This window comes from Mustela nivalis (assembly GCF_964662115.1).
Source record: "Mustela nivalis genome assembly, chromosome: 8".
NCBI lineage: Eukaryota > Metazoa > Chordata > Mammalia > Carnivora > Mustelidae > Mustela > Mustela nivalis.
The window spans coordinates 89,191,403-89,210,142 of NC_139027.1; the positions used below are offsets into that span (position 1 = coordinate 89,191,403).

Sequence of the window (18,740 nt, forward strand, 5' to 3'; positions counted from 1 at the left end):
GATTTCTAATTTAATTCCTTTTTGGTCAAGGAATATACTTTGCATGACTTAAATCCTTTTGATTTTTTTTTTTTTTTTTTTTGGCGGCTTTTTTCAAGGCCTAGAATATGGTCTATCTTGGTAAATGTTCCAGTGTACTGTTGTTGGGTTCTATAAATGTCAGTTGTTTGATAATATTGTTCAGGACTACTAGATCCAATCTCCTTGTTTTTGTTTGTTTGTTTGTTTAAGATTTTATTTACTTATTTGACAGACAAAGATCACAATTAGGCAGAGAGGCAGGCACAGAGAGAGGAGGAAGCAGGCTCCCTGCTGAGCAGAGAGCCCAATGTGAGGCTCGATCCTAGGACCCTGGGACCATAACCTGAGCTGAAGGCAGAGGCTTTAACCCACTGAGCTACCCAGGCACCCCTCCAATCTCTTTGTTACTCTAGTCCCAGCCAGAAGAAGCCCGCAGTGAGTGAAGAAGTATGCCCTTTGATGAGTTTTGACAAACGTATACAAATGTATATAGCCATGTAACCTAAACTTTGAGAGTTTTTAATAACTAGTAGAACTAGCTCCCATTCATTGCTCTTCTTTTTCCAGTTTTCCCTATTATTCGCTTATCAAGCTGTACATGTAAACTTTAGAACTGTCCGATTCAGGGACAAGGGGTCAACTGGGGCAGGGAATGCCCACTTGCATTTTTACTGGGGCTATATTACATTAATCAGTTAAAGGAGAAAAACCACATTTATGTTGTTGAGTCTTCCTATCCAATAACTGATCTATCCATCTATTCCAGTCTTTTTTTTTTTTAAGTAGGCTCCATGTCCAACATGGAGCTTGAATTCACAACCCCTAGATCAAAAGTCGTGTGCTTTACTGACTGAGCCAAACAGGAGCTCCTATTCCAGTCTTTTGTGTCTTCCACAGGGCTTTAAGGTTCTTCTTATGCACAGATAGTAAACATACAGACAGAAGGGGATGACGTATAGCAGATTCAGGGTAGTGGCTGCCTCCAGGAAGGGGAAGGAGATTGAGAGCAACAGAGCAGAGTCTACAACTCTATCTATAATATTAACAGAAGGATTTTAATACCTTTTTAAAAAACTTTAATACATCTAATTGATGGGTATAGGAGTGTTTCTTACAAAACTATTTTTCTGTTTTGTTTGAAATATTTAATAAAAAAAAGTTAGACTTAGGGGCACTTGGGTGGCTCAGTCAGTTAAGCGTCTGCCTTCAGTTCAGGTCATGGTCCCGGGGTCCTGGGATTGAGCCCCATGTCAGGCTTCCTGCTCAGTGAGGAGCCTGCTTCTCCCTCTCCTGCTGCTGCTCCCCGTGCTTGTGCTCTCTCACTCTCTCATTGTCAAATAAAAAGCAATCTTAAAAAAAAAGTTAAACCTAGAAGTTAAAACAATTTTAATAGAAAAGAGTTTTTGTAAATACAGTGACTCTTCATAGTACTTTTCATAGTGTGTTCTCATAAACCGAATGACCATAACTTACATATATTTTGGATATAAAACTATAGTTTTTCTTCTTTACATATATAATACAATTTCCAGTGTGATGACATTTCATTGAGGACAAGATTGCATTCACAATAAATACTATCATCCCTGAGTCCACAGACATAAAATAGGCACTCCCCAAACATCTTCCTGTGGTGGAGAAGGGTGGACGGTCACAGTGAATAGTCCTTCTAGAATGTCTGTATAGACCCAGATTGAGAATGCTAATGATCTAAACCCAAAGCAGTAGTAGTGAAAGGGTGAAAGTGTCCAGAGCACTTACTTTTCATTTTATTCTCTGCAGCCAACGTCAAAAGTACAACACTGAAATTAATTTTACCATTTTCTTTTAGTCTTTCTTCGCTGAAAGCTGGCATAATCTGTTTCACCCACTGGTAGCAAAACTGGGAATTTTACCTACAGAAATTACCCAGGACCACTAATAAAAATGTAGTTTTTTCCAGCATGTCTATTTTCTGAGCATCTGGCACAACAGACATTTTTAAATGTGTGTGAGGGGAACATGAAAGAATCAGAAACCTGCTATGCCCGGTGCACAGCCAATGAACCATAGAAAGTTATGGCACTATGGTGGCTTAATTTTAAAAGATGTTCTTTCAAAATGAATTCCAGGAAAACAAGCAGTCTTCTTCACACAGAGAGAGAAGCTGAAGCAATCTTACTGATGAGTCTGTTGAGAGCTCTAACTTTTTCTTCCAAAATGTGGTTTCTCTTCTGAGCACCTTGTAGCTTCTCTTCGGTGATCTGAAGTGCCTTCATCAGGTGAGCATTTTCCACATAGAGCTCCTTGAGCAGCAAATCAGACTTTGTGTTCTTTTCGAACTAGAGAGGAAAGAGAACCATACTTTTCTGTGACTCTCATGCAGAAATGCTGCATCACAACTTGGCCTTCCCCACCACCATACGTTTAGACCACAGATTAGGGGCTCTTAAGCATTTGAGACAAATAGTGAGTGGAATGACAATTTTTGTTATCTTGGAGTGAAAGAGGAAATTGAGAATCTGATGAATTATGTGATAGAGAAAATTGAAGTCAATTTTGTGATAGTAGATTTTACCATGAAATGAAGATGTAAAAGGACCACAATCACTAAACTCAAAAAGGACAACCTGGCATAACATAAAACATGTCATTCTGGTTCATCTCACTGTGCTCACAGACCCACCACGTTACCCAGGGTGTACCCCAGCACTGCGTCCACCCTCAAAGCCCTGAGTGTATAGGCTGGTCACCACACACCATAGCCACAGCAATGGGGACCCAAGGCCACTCTAGTTATAAAGGTTCGTGTGGCCTGGTCTTGGGCTTTGGAAGTCAAAACTGCATTCATTCATTCAACAAGTAGTGCCAGTGCCTCGCAACAGCCCTGCTCTTAGGAGCACATATTCTGAGGGAAGCAGACAGACCAGAAAGAAATATGTGGTATGGAGGCACGACAAGTGCTAAGGAAAAACTGTGTAACCAAACCCAAGTCTGCCTGCCTGATATGCAGCAAAGATAAACAGAGCATGTAGTGCATGGCAAGGAAAAGAGAGAGAGCCAAACAAGGAGGAGGAGACAGAGACAGGAGGGCAAGACTGAAATCTGTTTCCCCCAAGGAAAAGAGTCAGAGATGTTTACAGGCAAAAAAAAAAAAAAAAAGGTCTGGGTGAAAAGTTACAGTTGTACTTAATAGTCCTAGTTAACACTCTGGTTACTGGTTTCACTGGGAGGGGACAGACAACTGAGGAGGGAGTTCCTACTTTTGTTGGGGTGAACAGGGAAGGCTTCTCTGTTGATGTGAACAGAGATCTGAATAAGGCAGGGAAAAGAGCATTGAGACTGTCCGGGTGTGAACACTCCAGGCAAAGGGAGGAGCAGGTGCAAAGGCCCAGAGGCTGGCCAGGCTAGGGGGTTAGTAGGGATGGCCAGAGGCTGTGGCTGGGGGGCAGGGTAGTAGGAGGCTCACTGAGAGGAGGTTAGAGCTGCCACACTGACTAGGCAGGCACTGAGAGGAGGGGACTAGATCCCACAGAGCCTTGGAGGCCCCATAGGAATTCTGCCTTGTACTCTGAGGAGGGGGCCAGCACTTTACACACTGGGAAAGCGCTGCTGCCACTCCTGCGCCAAGAATAGAGCACAAGAGGACACAAGGACATTGTAGGGCTCAGGATGAAGGTGGGAGTCATGTCTGGTGAGGCAAGAAGAGGCTGGATTCTGCATCCCTTCCAAAGGCTGAACTGATGGGCTCAGTGGGGACACAGTGGGGGCCTCCATCACAACCCCCAGACTTGGGACCTGAGCCAGCGGTATGGGAGAACAAAAGGGGGAACAGGTGCAAGTATGCGGACAATCCTTTGCAGGTTCTTCAGTAAAGAGGAGCAGAGGCAGGGCCAAGGCTCCCTAAGCTTTGGGTTGGGAGAGGCAGTGCAGGCCCCTGAGAAGGGAAGGGCTGGGCACTGTGGCACAGGCATAGACACAGGTGGCTGGTTCGTGGGGCCAGAGCACAGGCTAGTTCTGGGCGGGGGTCGGGGACTGGTGCAGGGTTGCAGATGGGACCTCACAGGGGCAGGGGTGCAGGAGCAAGAGGATTTCACCAGGATTGAGGATTTGCCAGATCAGAGGAAACAAACTGAGGGTGCCTACAAGAGAAAGACTGTCAGGTGGGTGGTGGGGTCACTGAGAGTCTGTGACACTTGGCCAGGGACACAGCTAGGGAGTCAGAGAATGGCAGAGAAGAAGCTGCAAAGCCAGGAAGATGGTCATGGAGGAATGTGACCCCCTGGGACCTTCTACCTCCCAGGGAACAAGAGGTGACACAAATATTTCATCCTGTTTGGGCTTAGTTCAGGAGCTCTCTAAACATACTTGATTACTGTAATAAAAATATTTCTACAGATTCTCACAATTTCTTCTAGCTCTCAATAGAACTCTTCTAAGAGTAGCTGGTGTTTGGTTAAGACTTTTCCCTGTGTCTCCTGTTTCTTGCACCCTCTGTGCTGGCTGCTTGGCTCCCAGTTCTTACCAGTGGACCTTGTCGGCTGAATTGGACTGTAAAGCTTTCATCGAGCACAACAGCTCTGGCCTTCTTGTTTTGGTCTTTGCTCCCTATAGCAACCCCAAATTTTCCTTTCTCCCACAGAGTGATTTATTTTAAAATATATAGTTCATATCATACTCTTGCTTAAAATCTTCTGATGGCTTCTAACTGCAACTAAAATAAAAGCAAACTCCTGACCTTGAGAGAGTCCTGCCTACCCATCAGCTACAACAACCTCCTTGGTGGCCTGTTGACATACTACGCTTGGTTCCATCTAAGGACATTTGCCTACACTGCACCTCTGCCTGGATGCCCTCCTCGTCGGGGTTCTGGCATGTCCCCCAGAACACATGGAGACATGTGGTTGCATTTTTATGGCTGTCCCACTGACTGGAGGTGCTACAGGCAGTCAGCCCTACACTGCATGGGAAAGTCTGGCCCAATGAGCACTTATCCCTTCCAAAAAGCCAACCTGGCCTCAGCTTGGGGGGCACAGGCAGACCCTCCACTGGGTGTCTGCTCCTACCACGTCTGAAAATAGTGGTCCCCAACCATCTCCACCACTTCCCATCCACCACCATCTCTTCTTCAGAGCGAGCATTTCTTACTACCTGAGGCCATTTCTCTTATTATTGTCTGTCTCTACCTCCAGAATGTAAGGCCCATGAGGGCCCATCTCAGGGTCTTCTCAGAACAATAAATGCTGGGATACATGACAGGTACTTGGTAAATATCTGGCCAATGACTGTACAAATGAACAAATGAATGTCCTTTCTGAGATTATATAAACACCCCTCAAACGTACCTTAAAACAATTCTCAAAACAATGTACAAATATAATTTATAAATATATATTTAACAAAATCAGTTTTTCTATTGATTGCTTTTAACTGTTCATCTTCCGAAAAAATCTGTATGTCCAGATTCTTAAAGTTTAGATGGAGTCCCAGGTTCAGTGGTTCTAAACAAACTTGGGGCTCTCTCTGCATTCTATGAGGATGGTCTCACCCTGGAATAGCTACTTAAATACCCACAGAAGGAAAAAGTTCAGAAAGTACATGTGGTAATAACAGATGCCCATCACTGACCTGTTCTTTCAGCTCAGCCACTTTTTCTTGTAGGAGTATTTCCACATTCTTCAGAACCATTCCCATCTCTTCTACCTGCTCTTCCGTGTCTTTAAGCTCTTTTTCATGTTCTTCCTGCCATAAAAGGTTACAGACCAACAGTTTACATTTCAAAAAGAATCATAGCAGGCTTAGTTACTTTAGAATGGAAATTAGCTAAAACCTACAAATCTGGGAGTGGCTGGAGATAACCTTTCATCTGCACAGAGAAATGTTTATGAATGTTCTGCCACAAGCCAAGAGCTGACACCTCTTTTTGTAGTTCACAGAGAATTAGTGGACTGCTTTCCTAAGAATTTATCATAAATGACTCCAATGTATTTCCCCAAATGTGTTACTGAGTATTTCTAAACGGCTTTTTTTTTTAAGGTTTTATTTTATTTATTTGACAGACAGAGATCACAAGTAGGCAGAGACACAGGCAGAGAGGAGGCAGAGAGGAGGAAGCAGGCCCCCTGCCGAGCAGAGAGCCTGATGCGGGGCTCGATCCCAGGACCTGAGCTGAAGGCAGAGGATTAACCCACTGAGCCACCCAGGCGCCCCAGAAACAACTTCTGATTATACTTCTTTGCTTTGTCAATATTCTATCATAGCTGAGCTTATCTTCTGCTTAACATTTTTGTACATGGCTGGAAGGCTGGAAGATTATTCTTCTACAGAATTTGTGCTTCACAAACCTCAACTCTTACCCGCCTTTAGAGTCTTGCTCCAATTTCCTCTTCATGGAGATCCCCTCACCCCTGATCTCAGGCTCCTACCTGCACCCCCCCCCGCCCCGCCCAGTGTTTGCTCATGAATATTTCAGGAGGGAGTTTTCTCAGCCTTTTAAACACCGACTCAGAGTGCACACAGGGCAAACTATTCAAGCATGTCAGATGTGCCAACTCAAGGATGCCGCACACTAATGCTCTGACATGGGGACCCACTGGCATCTGTTGTTTACAGACAAAGAAACTGAAGCAAAGACAGGGTAAGTAGCTGCCCAAGCTCACTCAGCTGGGAGGTAGTGGAGCCTGCATCCTGACCTCTGCAGCCAGTGTCCTGCTCCCCTTTAAGGGAGTGGCTCTGTTTCTATCTAGGTCTCTAGATGCCTAGTGTGGTGCCTGGTACACAGCCAGGGTCCCCAGATGTGTGTCACTCCTCATTGGCCTCCCATCCCACCACCCTTCTCCTGCTTCCCTCTCATCCTCCTTAAATATGCCAAGTACACACCCACCTCAGGGCCTTGGCACATGTGGCTCCTGCTACCTCTCAAACACTCTTCCACAGTAAGTGGAAGGCTTGCTCCCTCAACATCTTCAGGTACTGGCTCATACAGTAACATGTTAGGAACACCTTCTCCAGCCCGCTGTTTAAAACTGCAAAGCGTCCCACTCCATAGCACTCATCAGTTCACCACCATCTGACATGCTGTCCTCATGACTCATGTTCTCGTTTGTCTCCACCCCGCCTCACTAAGGCTCCAGAAGAGCACAGGCTTTTGCTGTGTGTGCTCATTTCTGTACCTCTGACACCTAGATCCACATGCATCCAGTATATAACTTCTATAGTTCTTGTGTGCCTGTGGGTAGCTTTTTTCATTCAGCAAAATGGTTTAAGATTTTTTTTTAATCAGATGCATCTTTTGGAAATTGGATGTGTTCGTGTAAAAATCTAGTTTCTGGCTTTCCTTTGAAATCAGGAGAACTCCCACAGAGCTCCACGGGTGGGACTGTTGCCCTCAGCTTCACTCATTCATCTGCATCACCACATTTTTGGCCCTGTCCACAGCTTGAGTGTGTGGTCATGTGGCCTATTACAGACGTGTACAGCCCCCATGCAGGAGGGACCTTTTGGGTCAGCAGGCTCATCACTCCCTGAGTGGCTGTGTGCCACCCCTCTCTGGTGGACAAGAAAGTCCCACATTGTTCAGAGTGAAAAACTGGATCCTGTGGCTGCCGTACAAGCAGACCTCTAGGAGCCGGGATGGCAGTTTTCAGCCAAGTGACCAGTGATCCAACCTCAGCACTACCGTCACCATCAGCAGGGCCTTGGGGCCCTTGTGCCCACTCACCCATTGTGTCTCCAGCCGCCTCCCCTTTTCCTTCTGGAGAAGGCACTCCTCACGGAACCGCCAAGCCACCTGCCGTTCTTCTTCTAGCAGCTGCTGCAGCTCAGCCACATGGTCCCGAGGCACCAGCCCCTGCATCTGCTCCTGCAGCTGATGAACCTCCTCGGAGTGTTGGGACTGGGCCAACCCCAACCCCAGGTTGGCTCTGTGCAGCTGCCATGGGATAAAGCCAAGACAGGGCTGGTGTGACTGCTGAGCACTACAGGGCCATTATCAGACACACAAGACTCCAAGGTTACAGAGAGACTACAACTTGAAGGGCACACAAGGCATCTAGCCTCCTTGGTCCCTGCATCTGCAACTAAATGCAGGGCTTACAAAGAACCCCCTCGTTTGAATTCTGACAGCCAAACTCCGGTTTGTCTCGAGCTTCCACACAGAGACAATCTGGAAGACTCAGGTCTGTATTCTCAAATTGGTGATAGTTAGCTTCCCACTGCATCCAAGGGAGAATTGTGCTATATTCTGTCTGGTTTAACCTTTAGTAGACTTCAGAGAGTCCATGTAACTATTGAAACCCACAGAGAGCTCACGCTTCTGAGACAGTCAAGGCCAAGGCCATAGAGGGCAGCAGAACCCGCACTGAAGCCTGAAAAGATCAGCAAGCACAGAACCACCCCAGCACCCAGTTCCCCAACCACAGAGGATGGCAAGATTTCACTGGAGTTGTGCAGGGCCATTATTATTGCGCAGTGTGTAACGTGGCCAATCCTTTTATTAAACATCATTTAAATCACTCTGATTCTGGAGACTTCATCTAGAATACCCAGAATTTCCTTGGCACCCTAACTAGCCTTGTCAGCTCTCACACACTGGCAAGGCTCCACAGGTGGGAGAGGGAAGTGACTCTGTCAAGGGTCACATTCAGAGCAAGTCTGAGGTGGGGTCAGAGAGATGGGGAGGGTACCGGCTATGGCGACTCGAGGGCAAGAGTGAGGCCACTGCATCTCCCTGCATCTCTGAGGGGCCGTCTTGGGGGACCATGTCATCACTGTAATGTGTGGCTGTTCTTTTTTTTTTTTTTTTTTAAAGATTTTATTCATTTATTTGACAGAGAGAGAGATCACAAGTAGGCAGAGAGGCAGGCAAAGAAAGGAGGGGCCGGGAAGCAGGCTCCCTGCTGAGCAGAGAGTCTGATACGGGGCTTAATCCCAGGACCCTGAGATCATGACCTGAGCTGAAGGCAGAGGCTTAACCCACTGAGCCTCCCAGGCACCCCATGTGTGGCTGTTCTTAGGACAGGGGTCATCCTGGAGCAACACCCGCACCTCCTGCACAAAGTTTCCAGAATAGCTATTTTTGGAGAGTGCAATATAATGATTTAAAGATCAGGTGACCAAAATACATTTCTCAGAGATACCTGGTCTTCATCCACAGATCCTGAAAATGCTTCAGAGGCATAAAGTTGAAACAGGTGTCTTGTTATTAATGAAGATGATTTTTGGACCACACCTAGCAGCGGGGGCTGGCTGCCAGGAGGGCCAACCACAGGATTAAGGGTTGGAATTTTTAGTCCCACCCCCACCTCCCTGGAGAGAAGAGGGGCTGGAGGTTGAAACAATCAATGGCCAATGAATGACTTTGTCAATCACAACTGTGTAATGAAGCCTCCAGAAAAACCCAGAAGGACAACCATATGATCTGCTTCTGGAGATCTTCCATGCTTGCGGAATCAGAACACTTCCATGTGCCACCAGGCTGGGCTCAAGCTCCATGAGGACAGATGTTTGGGACCTTGACCTTCCTTCCCTTGACCTATCTCTTCCTCTGGCTATCAGTTTGTTTCCTTATCATATCCTTCAATGAAATGGTAAGTGTTAAGTGTCTTCCCTGAGTTCTGTGAGCCACACTAGCAAACCAGTCAAACCTTGGGAGGAGGTGGTTGAAACCTCCAATCTGTAGCTGGCTGGTCAGAAGCACAGGTTACAGCCTGGTCCTGGGGATGGCCTCTGGAGGGGCTGCAGGGGCAGTCTTGTAGGACTAAACTTCACCTGTGGGGTCTGATGCTGTCTCCGGGCAGAGTGTCATAACAGAATTGGATTCTCAGATACCCTGCTGGTCTATGAACTGCCTGTTATGTCTGGGGAGCCCCCTACACAGTGGTGAAATTGGGTCTGGGAACCCTGAGAGAGAGGGACAGAGAGGGGAGAACCAGTTCGAAAACACACCCCTACAAATGTAGCCTTCTCCTGACTTTCATGCTCTAGACAGTGATCTGGCCAGAAGCTGAGCCCCAGACCAGGCCCTGCTGACACCGTATCAGAGTGCCCATGCATCCCAAAGGTGCTCCTGCTCTCTAACAGCACTCCCCAACACCCTGATGCCGCTCCTTCTTTAAACACTTTGCCCCCATGCCCCTCGCTGCCACCCACTGCGGCCACCCCTCCACTCTGGACTCCAGTGCCAGGGATAAACTCCTGTGGGAAGGCCCCTTTCTGTCCCAGCGTGAGGTCTCTGTGTCTGTGGCCCTAGCCTGCAGCTGTCTGTGCAGGATGAGCAGCCCATAACACCTACCACCCCTATCCCCGCTGACTGCATCCTGAGCCTCTCATCTCCCTCCTGGTGGAAGTGAGGCTCTAGCTGGAGCCCGGACCAGCTCTGGAAACCTCACCTCCACTAATACATAACAAGGCCCCAGAGAGCACTGGGGCCTCCCACAGCCAGAAAATGAGGGTTGTTGTGTTCTGGGAGCTGAGGCACAGCAGTGAGCTGCCTCAGCCATCAGCTCTGCCCCTCTGAGCTCACAGGCTGCTCTTCCTGCCCCTTGAGGGATGGGGGCTCTGTTCTCTTTGTCTTGAGAGGTGAGGAATGTGTCCTCGCCCATGGAGAGGTGGGCTCTGTGCCCTCCCTCTGAATCCAAGCTAGACCAACAGGATGTGGGGGGGAGTAATGTTCTGGAATGCCATGGCACAGTCCTAAGGAGCCTGACATCTCTGACTGCTCCTCTAAGGGCCCCTGGTCGTCTCTCCTACCCAAGCTTCACTGCTGCTGCACTCAGAGAACCCCATGCCACCGAGAGGCTGGGTGTACTGGGTCCCCAGGCACCAGCCAAACCTGCACACCAGCCCTTCGAGCCAAGGGCTTGCAAACAGCTGATCCAGCCGTGCCTTCAGAGGATGCCTGTCCCAACCCCACTGGAATGCCGTGGCCCCCCTGACACAGCAAGTGACAACAGCCCAGGTGAGCCAGTGAGCCCATAGACCGTGAAGGAGAATGGTACACAGTGCTACAAGCTGCCAGGTTTGGGGGTGGCTTGATATGCTGCAAGTCAGAACCAAGCCAAGATGGGGATTCCCAGGAACATGTGGTGCGTGCAGCATTCTGCTCCCCCACCCTCACTCTGAGAGGCACAAAGTCCCTTGGCCAGGCCCTTTAATGCCCTCCCCCGAGTTGCTCCCCTGCTTACACCTGTTCAAGCTGCCCTCTCTCCCTCTGGGCCTCCACCTCAGAACCACCCACACAAGGGTGCCAGTCCTGACCCTGACGCCCTCCCACGTGGCTCCACACCCATCCTTACCACGCGCGGCCTGTCTCAAGACTCCTTACATAGCCTGTAGGCTCCCCTTACTTCCCTCATGGGAATTTTCACTGATGTGGTTTTGGGGGTCCTCTTCTAGATCACAAAGAAGGGTGATATAACAGCTCATATAACAGAAGGACTGCCTACATAAGGTATCTTCTGCCTGTGACAATGGCTGATTCCTAGTCCCCAAGGGCTCAAACTGCTCAAGGCAACTTCTCAAGCTTCCTTTCAGACTTAAAGAAAGACAGAGAAGGGATCTTCTAAATGCTCAGAAGTACCTCTGGGGCAGTGCTTGTTTGCAGTGGGAAGGCTGAGAGCCCACAAGCCCCCAAAACACATCATAAGGCCTGGGTGGTGGTGGGGGTCCCACAACCAAGTCCAACTATAGGGCCAGGAGCCAGCTGGGGAGCCTTAAAGCGGCTCAGTGAGGGAAGTATGCAGGTGCCACACTCAAGGGAGGATAGTCCTGGGCCTCAGGCCAGTGGGTTAGAGACCCCTCCCACACCATGCTGGAGAGGTTTCTCCCATGGCCCCTCTTTCCTTCCTGCAGCCCCCAGCCCTCTAAGCGCATCCCACATCTAAGTCCACACAGGATCCTCAGGGTACCTCCCGCAGTCACACACCCGCCATTCTCTCTCTTGCTCCCCCAGAAAGAACCAGCTCCCCCTCTCTTGTGTTCCTGGACCTCACACTGTCAGGGCACCCCAAGGTCCTTGCTTGGCCTGTCCTGCTCTCATTTACTTGTACAAGACTACAAGCTCTCCACCTTCCTCTCTGTACCTTGAGAACCTGGTGTGCTGGATAAATGCTATAGCAGGAGAGGAGGCAGGAGGCAGGAGCTTGACACCCACACTGTGTGCAATTTCAGGGCTTCTGTGCACAAAAAAAAGCCTGTGTGAGTATCGGATGGGGCACCTAGCTTGCTAACCACTGAGACTGCTCCGCCCTATGTCCTTGGATCTGGTGCCAACTCCTCCACCTCAGAAGCTACCTGTCACTCTCCTTCACTCTTCTGATTTGCAGATGGCACACCCAGTAGAACAGCCTACTGGCCTCCTTCCCTTGTACATAAACAGCTGTGCCCATGGATTGCTCAACTGAGCCTGGACAAGGCCCAATTCAGTCCTGGGACTGTAAGCACCCAGCCAGCTGTGTAACCTCAGTCCAGCCTAATGACCTCTCTGGGCCAGACCAGTCCTGGCCAGGCTCTGTCAATGCTAAACCGTGTTGACTTTCTTCCAGCTGAGACACAGCTACTGGCCATCATGCACACTCACCTGGTCTTGACTTTCTTCAAGAGTGTCTCTCAGCTGTGACTGTGACAGTCTCAGGCTCTGACATTCCTGATTCATGTGTTTGAGTTCAAGTTCAAGTTTTTGGATGTGCTCACCCTGTTTTTAAAAAATCAATTTCATAATATAAGAAATATCTCAGCATTGATACATGTTTGATGCAGAAACTTCAGAAATGTACAGAAAAACAAAGATTACAAAATTTAAATCACTCATCATCCCAGAAGCCTGAGGACCACACCTGACATTGCTGTGACTTCAGCCCTTCCTCCAAATGTGCATTTCTAGCCATAAGACTAATATAGCATCATGTATGCTATGCTTTCCTCAGTGTATCTTGGGCACTTCCCCATGACATGAAATATTATTTGAAACATAATTTTTAATGGCTGCACCAGAATTTACAGCCCCATTCAGTATTATTGATGATTCAAGCTGATTCCAATTGTTTTGCTATTAGAAATATCACAGCAATGAAAATACTTCCAGCTAAGTCTTTCCACGATGATCAAACTCCCATAAGCAGAATTATAAAGTCAGAGCATACCAATATTCTTGATGTATGTTTTCCCCAAATGTCCTCCTGAAAGGTCTACCAATTTACTCTCCTAGCATCAGGATTTAATTCCTTTCTGGTTTTTCTAGATATTGAGGATTTGCAAAAGCTGCTAAGTCAACAAATTTTCCAGGGCGCTTACTTACTAAGTCTCTATCCTTACCTGAGGGGTGAGTCTACCTCCAGGAATTTTAAGGCTATTCCTGATGTTTTCAGATACTCACCTGCAGCTGCTCCCACTGCCCCACCTCCTCCAGTCTCTGTGTTAATAGCTGAATGGTGATGCAGTTCTCATTCTGGGCCTGGTGGGGAGAGGCCACCTCTCCCTGCTGAAGGACCTTCTCATTGAGCTGCGACACTTCATCCCTACATTTCTGACTCTGAAGCAAAATGGGTTAAAATGCAGATGACAAGGTTATTTTTTTTTAAACAGCAGTTCAATTCAGATCATTCCAGTGGTTCCCGACCAGGAACGACTTTGTTCCCTGAGGAACATCTGGCCATGTCTGGAGACACTGCTCGTTATCACGGTTGGGGAGGGGATAGCTCCGGTATGTCATGGGGGAGGCACTCGGCACCCTCCAGTGCAGGACTGATCCAGCCCCATTTGGCCACAGGGCCATGGAGCAGAAAGCCTGCACCATGCCCCGGAGGCAGTGAAACACACCTGGATCATGAGAGGTGGTTACATCATGAACACACAAACCATTGCTCTCAAGACTTTCATATTTTTCACATTTCTTTCATGGTTATTTCCAATTATTATTTTAAGCAATTTGACAGAAAACACCCAACTGAAATGTATGAAGCTCCTCAGCGTCTCCTCTGATCTTTGTCATTAAACACATAAACACAGCTTTCAGCAGGGTGCAGGCAGTGATTAAATTGTATATTCTGCTTTTGCTCAGGATCCCCTGGCCAGCAGCCAGTGGATGCACGACAGGCGCCCGCCAGGAGACAAGCAAGGGCATGGTGCACGCAAACAGCAGCTACAACACTGCCCCTACGACCACCCCCCACGAGGAAATACCCATTACTTTGAACTATTTGTTATGAGTGTCTTCATAGACACTGCACGACTGCTAATCTGCTTTTTCCCACAGCATCAGTTCTTGAGGCCATCGAGGCCGAGCGCCTACAGCCCCAGGTGTGGGCAGAGCAGCGTCCCTGGTACCACTTTCCAGTGCTGCTGGCAAAGCATGGGCACCACTCACCCGACTGAGGCGCCAGCAACCTCTTACTATTATGTGTCTGAGGATCTGAGGATCTGAGGAGCAGGGGAGGGAACCCTGAAGTTGTTGCAACTTGGATCATTCATGCTTAGTGAGTCTACCCATTTTTCTAGTGACCACTGCTCCCTCTCTTCTCTGTACAGAGATTGTCACCTCGTCCTGTCCTTAAAATCTCAGAACTGAGGGCAAAGAGGTGTTTTCAACACATCATAAGCTCACGGGCATTATGTCTGGTATGGAACTCTGTTGTGTTTACTACATTTCATCATGAAAATTGTTTTTCAGTATTGATACACATTCATCTTGTTCTGAGGACAGCCTTGATTTCATTAACAGCCAGAAATGGAATCTGCCTTCAGTTAATTTTCTTCTGCTTACCTTTAATATTTAGTCTTTGTTTGGAAATAGTTTCAAATTTCTACAACAGGGCCAGGGCTATGACAGAGAACATTTATGCACCCTTCAGCCAGGCTCACCGGCTGGCAGCATCCCTCATGTGCTTTTGCGGTGGACACGCTCTGCAGGTACGTGTATGCTCATGTGTAACCACACACACACACACACACACACACACACACACACACACGAGGCCCTGCATACATGTTTCCTAAGGAAGTGAGTGTGTTCTCACATGGCTATCATGCAGGTCTGGCTCAGGACATGAATCATACCACCCACCTCCCAGGTTTGTCAACTGGCCCAATTACACCCCTTCCTCCCCTCAGGCAGTGCCTTTATTAGGCAGGCTGTTTTAGATTCCTTGAATCTGGGAAAGTTCTGTGGCCTTTGTCTTGTATGACACTGAAAATTTTGACAGATACAGTCCCTCCCCACCTCGCCCCTTTAACACTTCCTCACTTGGGGTCTGCCAGATGCTCCCGTGACTAGGTTGAGGTGTTTGCCCTGCAGGGCATCCTACTGGGAGCGCAGAGTGCCCTCTCTCTCTCAGTGTTTGTGTTCATCACCTCATTTCTAAGTTGCACTCATCTGGGTTTTATTGCAGAAGACAAAATGAGATGCTAGCAGTCATCTCCTGGTCACATTTTAAAACAAATGGATGTCTATGCTACATGGGCTTACTATGAACTCAGTCAGGCCTTTAGACCTAGTTTCCAGTTTATAGGCAGTATAAGGAATAGAGGAGCAGACTGAACGACACTATCAGATCCAGAATGTGGGATGGCCTACAAGACAACTGCCAGGTCTCTTCAAAGAGACAGACTTGAAGGAGCAAAACAGGTGTGCCAAGTTAAAAAGACTAAACACATCGAGGCAGGCTGGCCATATTTTCCAAAGACAGCCTCAAAGACAGCCTCAACGGCCTCTCCCACCCCACATCCCCTTCTGCACAGTGACCTGGACACTCCCCACCCAGAGGACATAGTGTCCCTCCCTGTGCCTTGCAGCATCTGGGTTATGGAATGATTTCTGAGGTCAGAAGCCTTGTCGCCTGCCATGTGGTCTTCCTGGTGCCCCCTTGTGACACTCCCTCCAGGAGCCGAGTCCCACAGAGAAGCCTGCACATGATTCCAGCCCTGGCCTCTGGGTCACCCCAGGTGTCCAGTCTTTCCAGCCCCCATGATGCAGAGCAGAAGAGGGCCATCTGTCCTGCACCCTGTCTGAAGCCCTGACCCACAGGTTCTGTGAACGCGATCAGGCAGCTGTTTTCTGCCCCCAGAATGGCACTGATGGTTCAGTGAATCATCCTTAATTGTATGGTGTTCCAAAAAATTTACCATAGAAGATATTTTTGAATAATTAGAGAAATGTAAATATGGTTGGAATATTGGATGGTGTTAGATAATTACAATTAGGTTTCTTAGGTGTTACAGTAATACTGTGGTTAGGCAGAAGTTGCCTTAGAAGCAGGGTCTCACTCTCTTCCTTTCAAATGGCTTGAAAACACACCCACACATACACACCATACAGAGAGATACAAAGATGGGTATAAACAAAGAACTAAACTACTTATGGTATTGTTAACAACTGTCAAATTAAGGTTGTAATATGGGGCTGATCAGTCAGTGTATATTATGTCAACTGTTCTGTGTGTTTAACGTTTTTTATTCTAAAAAGCTGAGGGAAGAAAACAAATGGATACCTAGAATCCAGTTACAAGTGTGTCCTAGAAATAGGCTCAAAAGGGGACGGGAGGCCCAGGAAAGCCCCAGATGGGTCCTTTCACAGGAAGTTGGTCACAGGCAAATGCAGCTGAACTTTTCATCTTAACTCAACCCAGGAATTACCCTCCTGATAGACAAGGCCTAAGCAAGGCTACTACACCCTCACTATGGACACAGACACCCAGAGCTGGGAGCCCAGACAAGCCATCTGCTCATCAGTGGTCTGACACAGCAGAACCACTCAGACCAAAGCAGAACCACTCAGTGACCACAGGCAGAGGGCAGAGGGCAGAGGCAGCACTGGGAGAGAAGAGCCTTGGGACTGACCTCAGGGATGGCACAGATTCAAGAAGCCACACATGGCAACTACCCCACACCTCCACCCCGAGAACTAACGAGTAAGTTCAGCAAGGTGGCGGGACTTGCTAACCCATTGTATTTCTATGTCCTGACAGTGAACACACAGAAACCCAAATTAAAAACATAATACTAGTTCTGGTCTCTGGTCTCATGTGAAAAGAGCTCCATCTCCCCAATAAGAAAAAGGCTGCTTAAATTGAAATCAACAACTCCTCTTCAAAACTTTAGAGAATTGTTATCATAGGGCAAACCAACGCCCTGAAAACTGGAGAGATAGGCTAAGGGTTCCCAGTTTACCAGGAGCAGAGGTTGGAACCTGAAACAGGAAGGGAAGTAGGTGCTGTAAGGACGATCGCTAGAGGCTGCGCCTGGCAGGCTTGAGAGTAAAAAAGTCACGGTCTCAGGGGAACCCCCAACTTTCCTGAGATGTCTCAGGTTCTTTCCCTTAACATCAGAGAAATTCCTCTCAGGCTTCTAGCAAGTAGGGGTAAAGTAATTGCTATGGACTGAACTATGCCCCTCCAAATTCCAATGCTAAAGCCCTCAATTCCCAATGTGACTGGAGATGAGGCTTTCAGGAGGTAATTAAGGTGAAATGAGCTTATATGGGTAGGGTCCTAATCTGACAGGACTATGACCTTTTAAGAAGTAGAGCTCTGTCTCTCTCCCTCTGTGTGGCCCTGTGGTGGAAGGGCCATGTGAGGACAAAGAAGGCTGGAGGTCTTCAAGTCAGGAAGGTCAGGAAGGTCTGGAGGTCAGGAAGAGGGCTCTCACCAGGAACCAAGGCAGCTAGTACCTCATCCTGGACTGTGGCCTCCAGAACTACAAGACAATAAATTCCCGTGAAGTCCCTCAGCCTACTGCACTTTGTTATGGCAGCTGAAGCCATTCTAAAGGACACTCAGAGGGTTCTGTTCCCTTCAAGAGAAATAATTATACCAGAGCTTAAATAACCACAAACCCTCCAGCCTTTCTGTCTTAGCACACACCACCATCAGAGTGGCTAAAATAAGAGTGACACCGCCAAATGCTGGCCAAGGATGTGAGGAAACTGGATCAAGCATAGATTGCTGGTGGGAATTTAAACTGTTACTGTCACTCTGGGTAACAGTCAGGCAGTTTCTTACAAAACTAAATGTGTAACTACCATAAATTCAGTACTTGCACTCCTGGGCACTTATCCTGGTGAAATGAAAACGTTCATTGAAAAAAAAAGTGCATAGGAATGTTCAGAGCAGCTTTATTTGTGATAGGCCAGAACTGGAATCAGCCCAGCTATCCTTTAAAAGGTAAGCATTAAACTGTGGGACATCATCACACAGAACAATATTTAGTAATAAAATAACTACCATTCAGGCAATGCTAGATGAATCTCCAAGCAAGTATAATGTGTGAGAAGGGTCAATCCCAAAAGATACACTCTCTATGATTTTTTTTTTAATATAACATTTTGAAATGACAGTTTTAGAAATGAAGGACAGAGGAGTGGATGTCCGGGGTCAGGGGCCAGGGTGGGTAGGCAAGAAGGTGTAAGTGTGGTTATAGAAGAACAGCATGAAGGATCCCTAAGGAGTTGGAACTGTTCAGTATCTCTCTCTCTCTCTCTCTTTTTTAAGAAAAAGATTTTATTTATTTATTTGAGAGAGATTGAGAGAGCATGGGCAGGGGAGAGGGCCGAGGGAGAGGGATAAGAAGGCTTTTCACTGAGCAGGGAGCATTCCAGGACCCTGGAGTCATGACCTGAGCCAAAGGCAGATGCTTAAGCGACTGAGCCACCCAGATACCCAAGAACTGTTCAGTATCTTGACCGTGAACACACACAGTGATGAAATTGTATAGCACTCAGTACACATACACCACACACACACACACACACC

The 18,740-nt window shown here is 47.7% G+C and overlaps 1 protein-coding gene across 10 annotated transcripts in view; it reads right to left on the reverse strand.

Moving 5' to 3' along the window:
• Positions 1-1,383: 1,383 nt before the first annotated feature.
• Positions 1,384-18,740, reverse strand: part of NINL (ninein like) — a 154,478-nt gene continuing 137,121 nt past the window's right edge. For all 10 annotated transcript variants that reach the window (XM_082744268.1, XM_082744267.1, XM_082744263.1 and 7 more), the window contains 5 exons: positions 13,373-13,528; positions 12,578-12,691; positions 7,721-7,930; positions 5,629-5,742; positions 1,384-2,342 (listed from right to left, as the gene is read on the reverse strand). In XM_082744268.1, the coding sequence (XP_082600394.1) occupies positions 2,151-2,342; positions 5,629-5,742; positions 7,721-7,930; positions 12,578-12,691; positions 13,373-13,528 (786 nt within the window). In that variant the 3' untranslated portion in view covers positions 1,384-2,150. The remainder of the gene's footprint in view (positions 2,343-5,628; positions 5,743-7,720; positions 7,931-12,577; positions 12,692-13,372; positions 13,529-18,740) is intronic.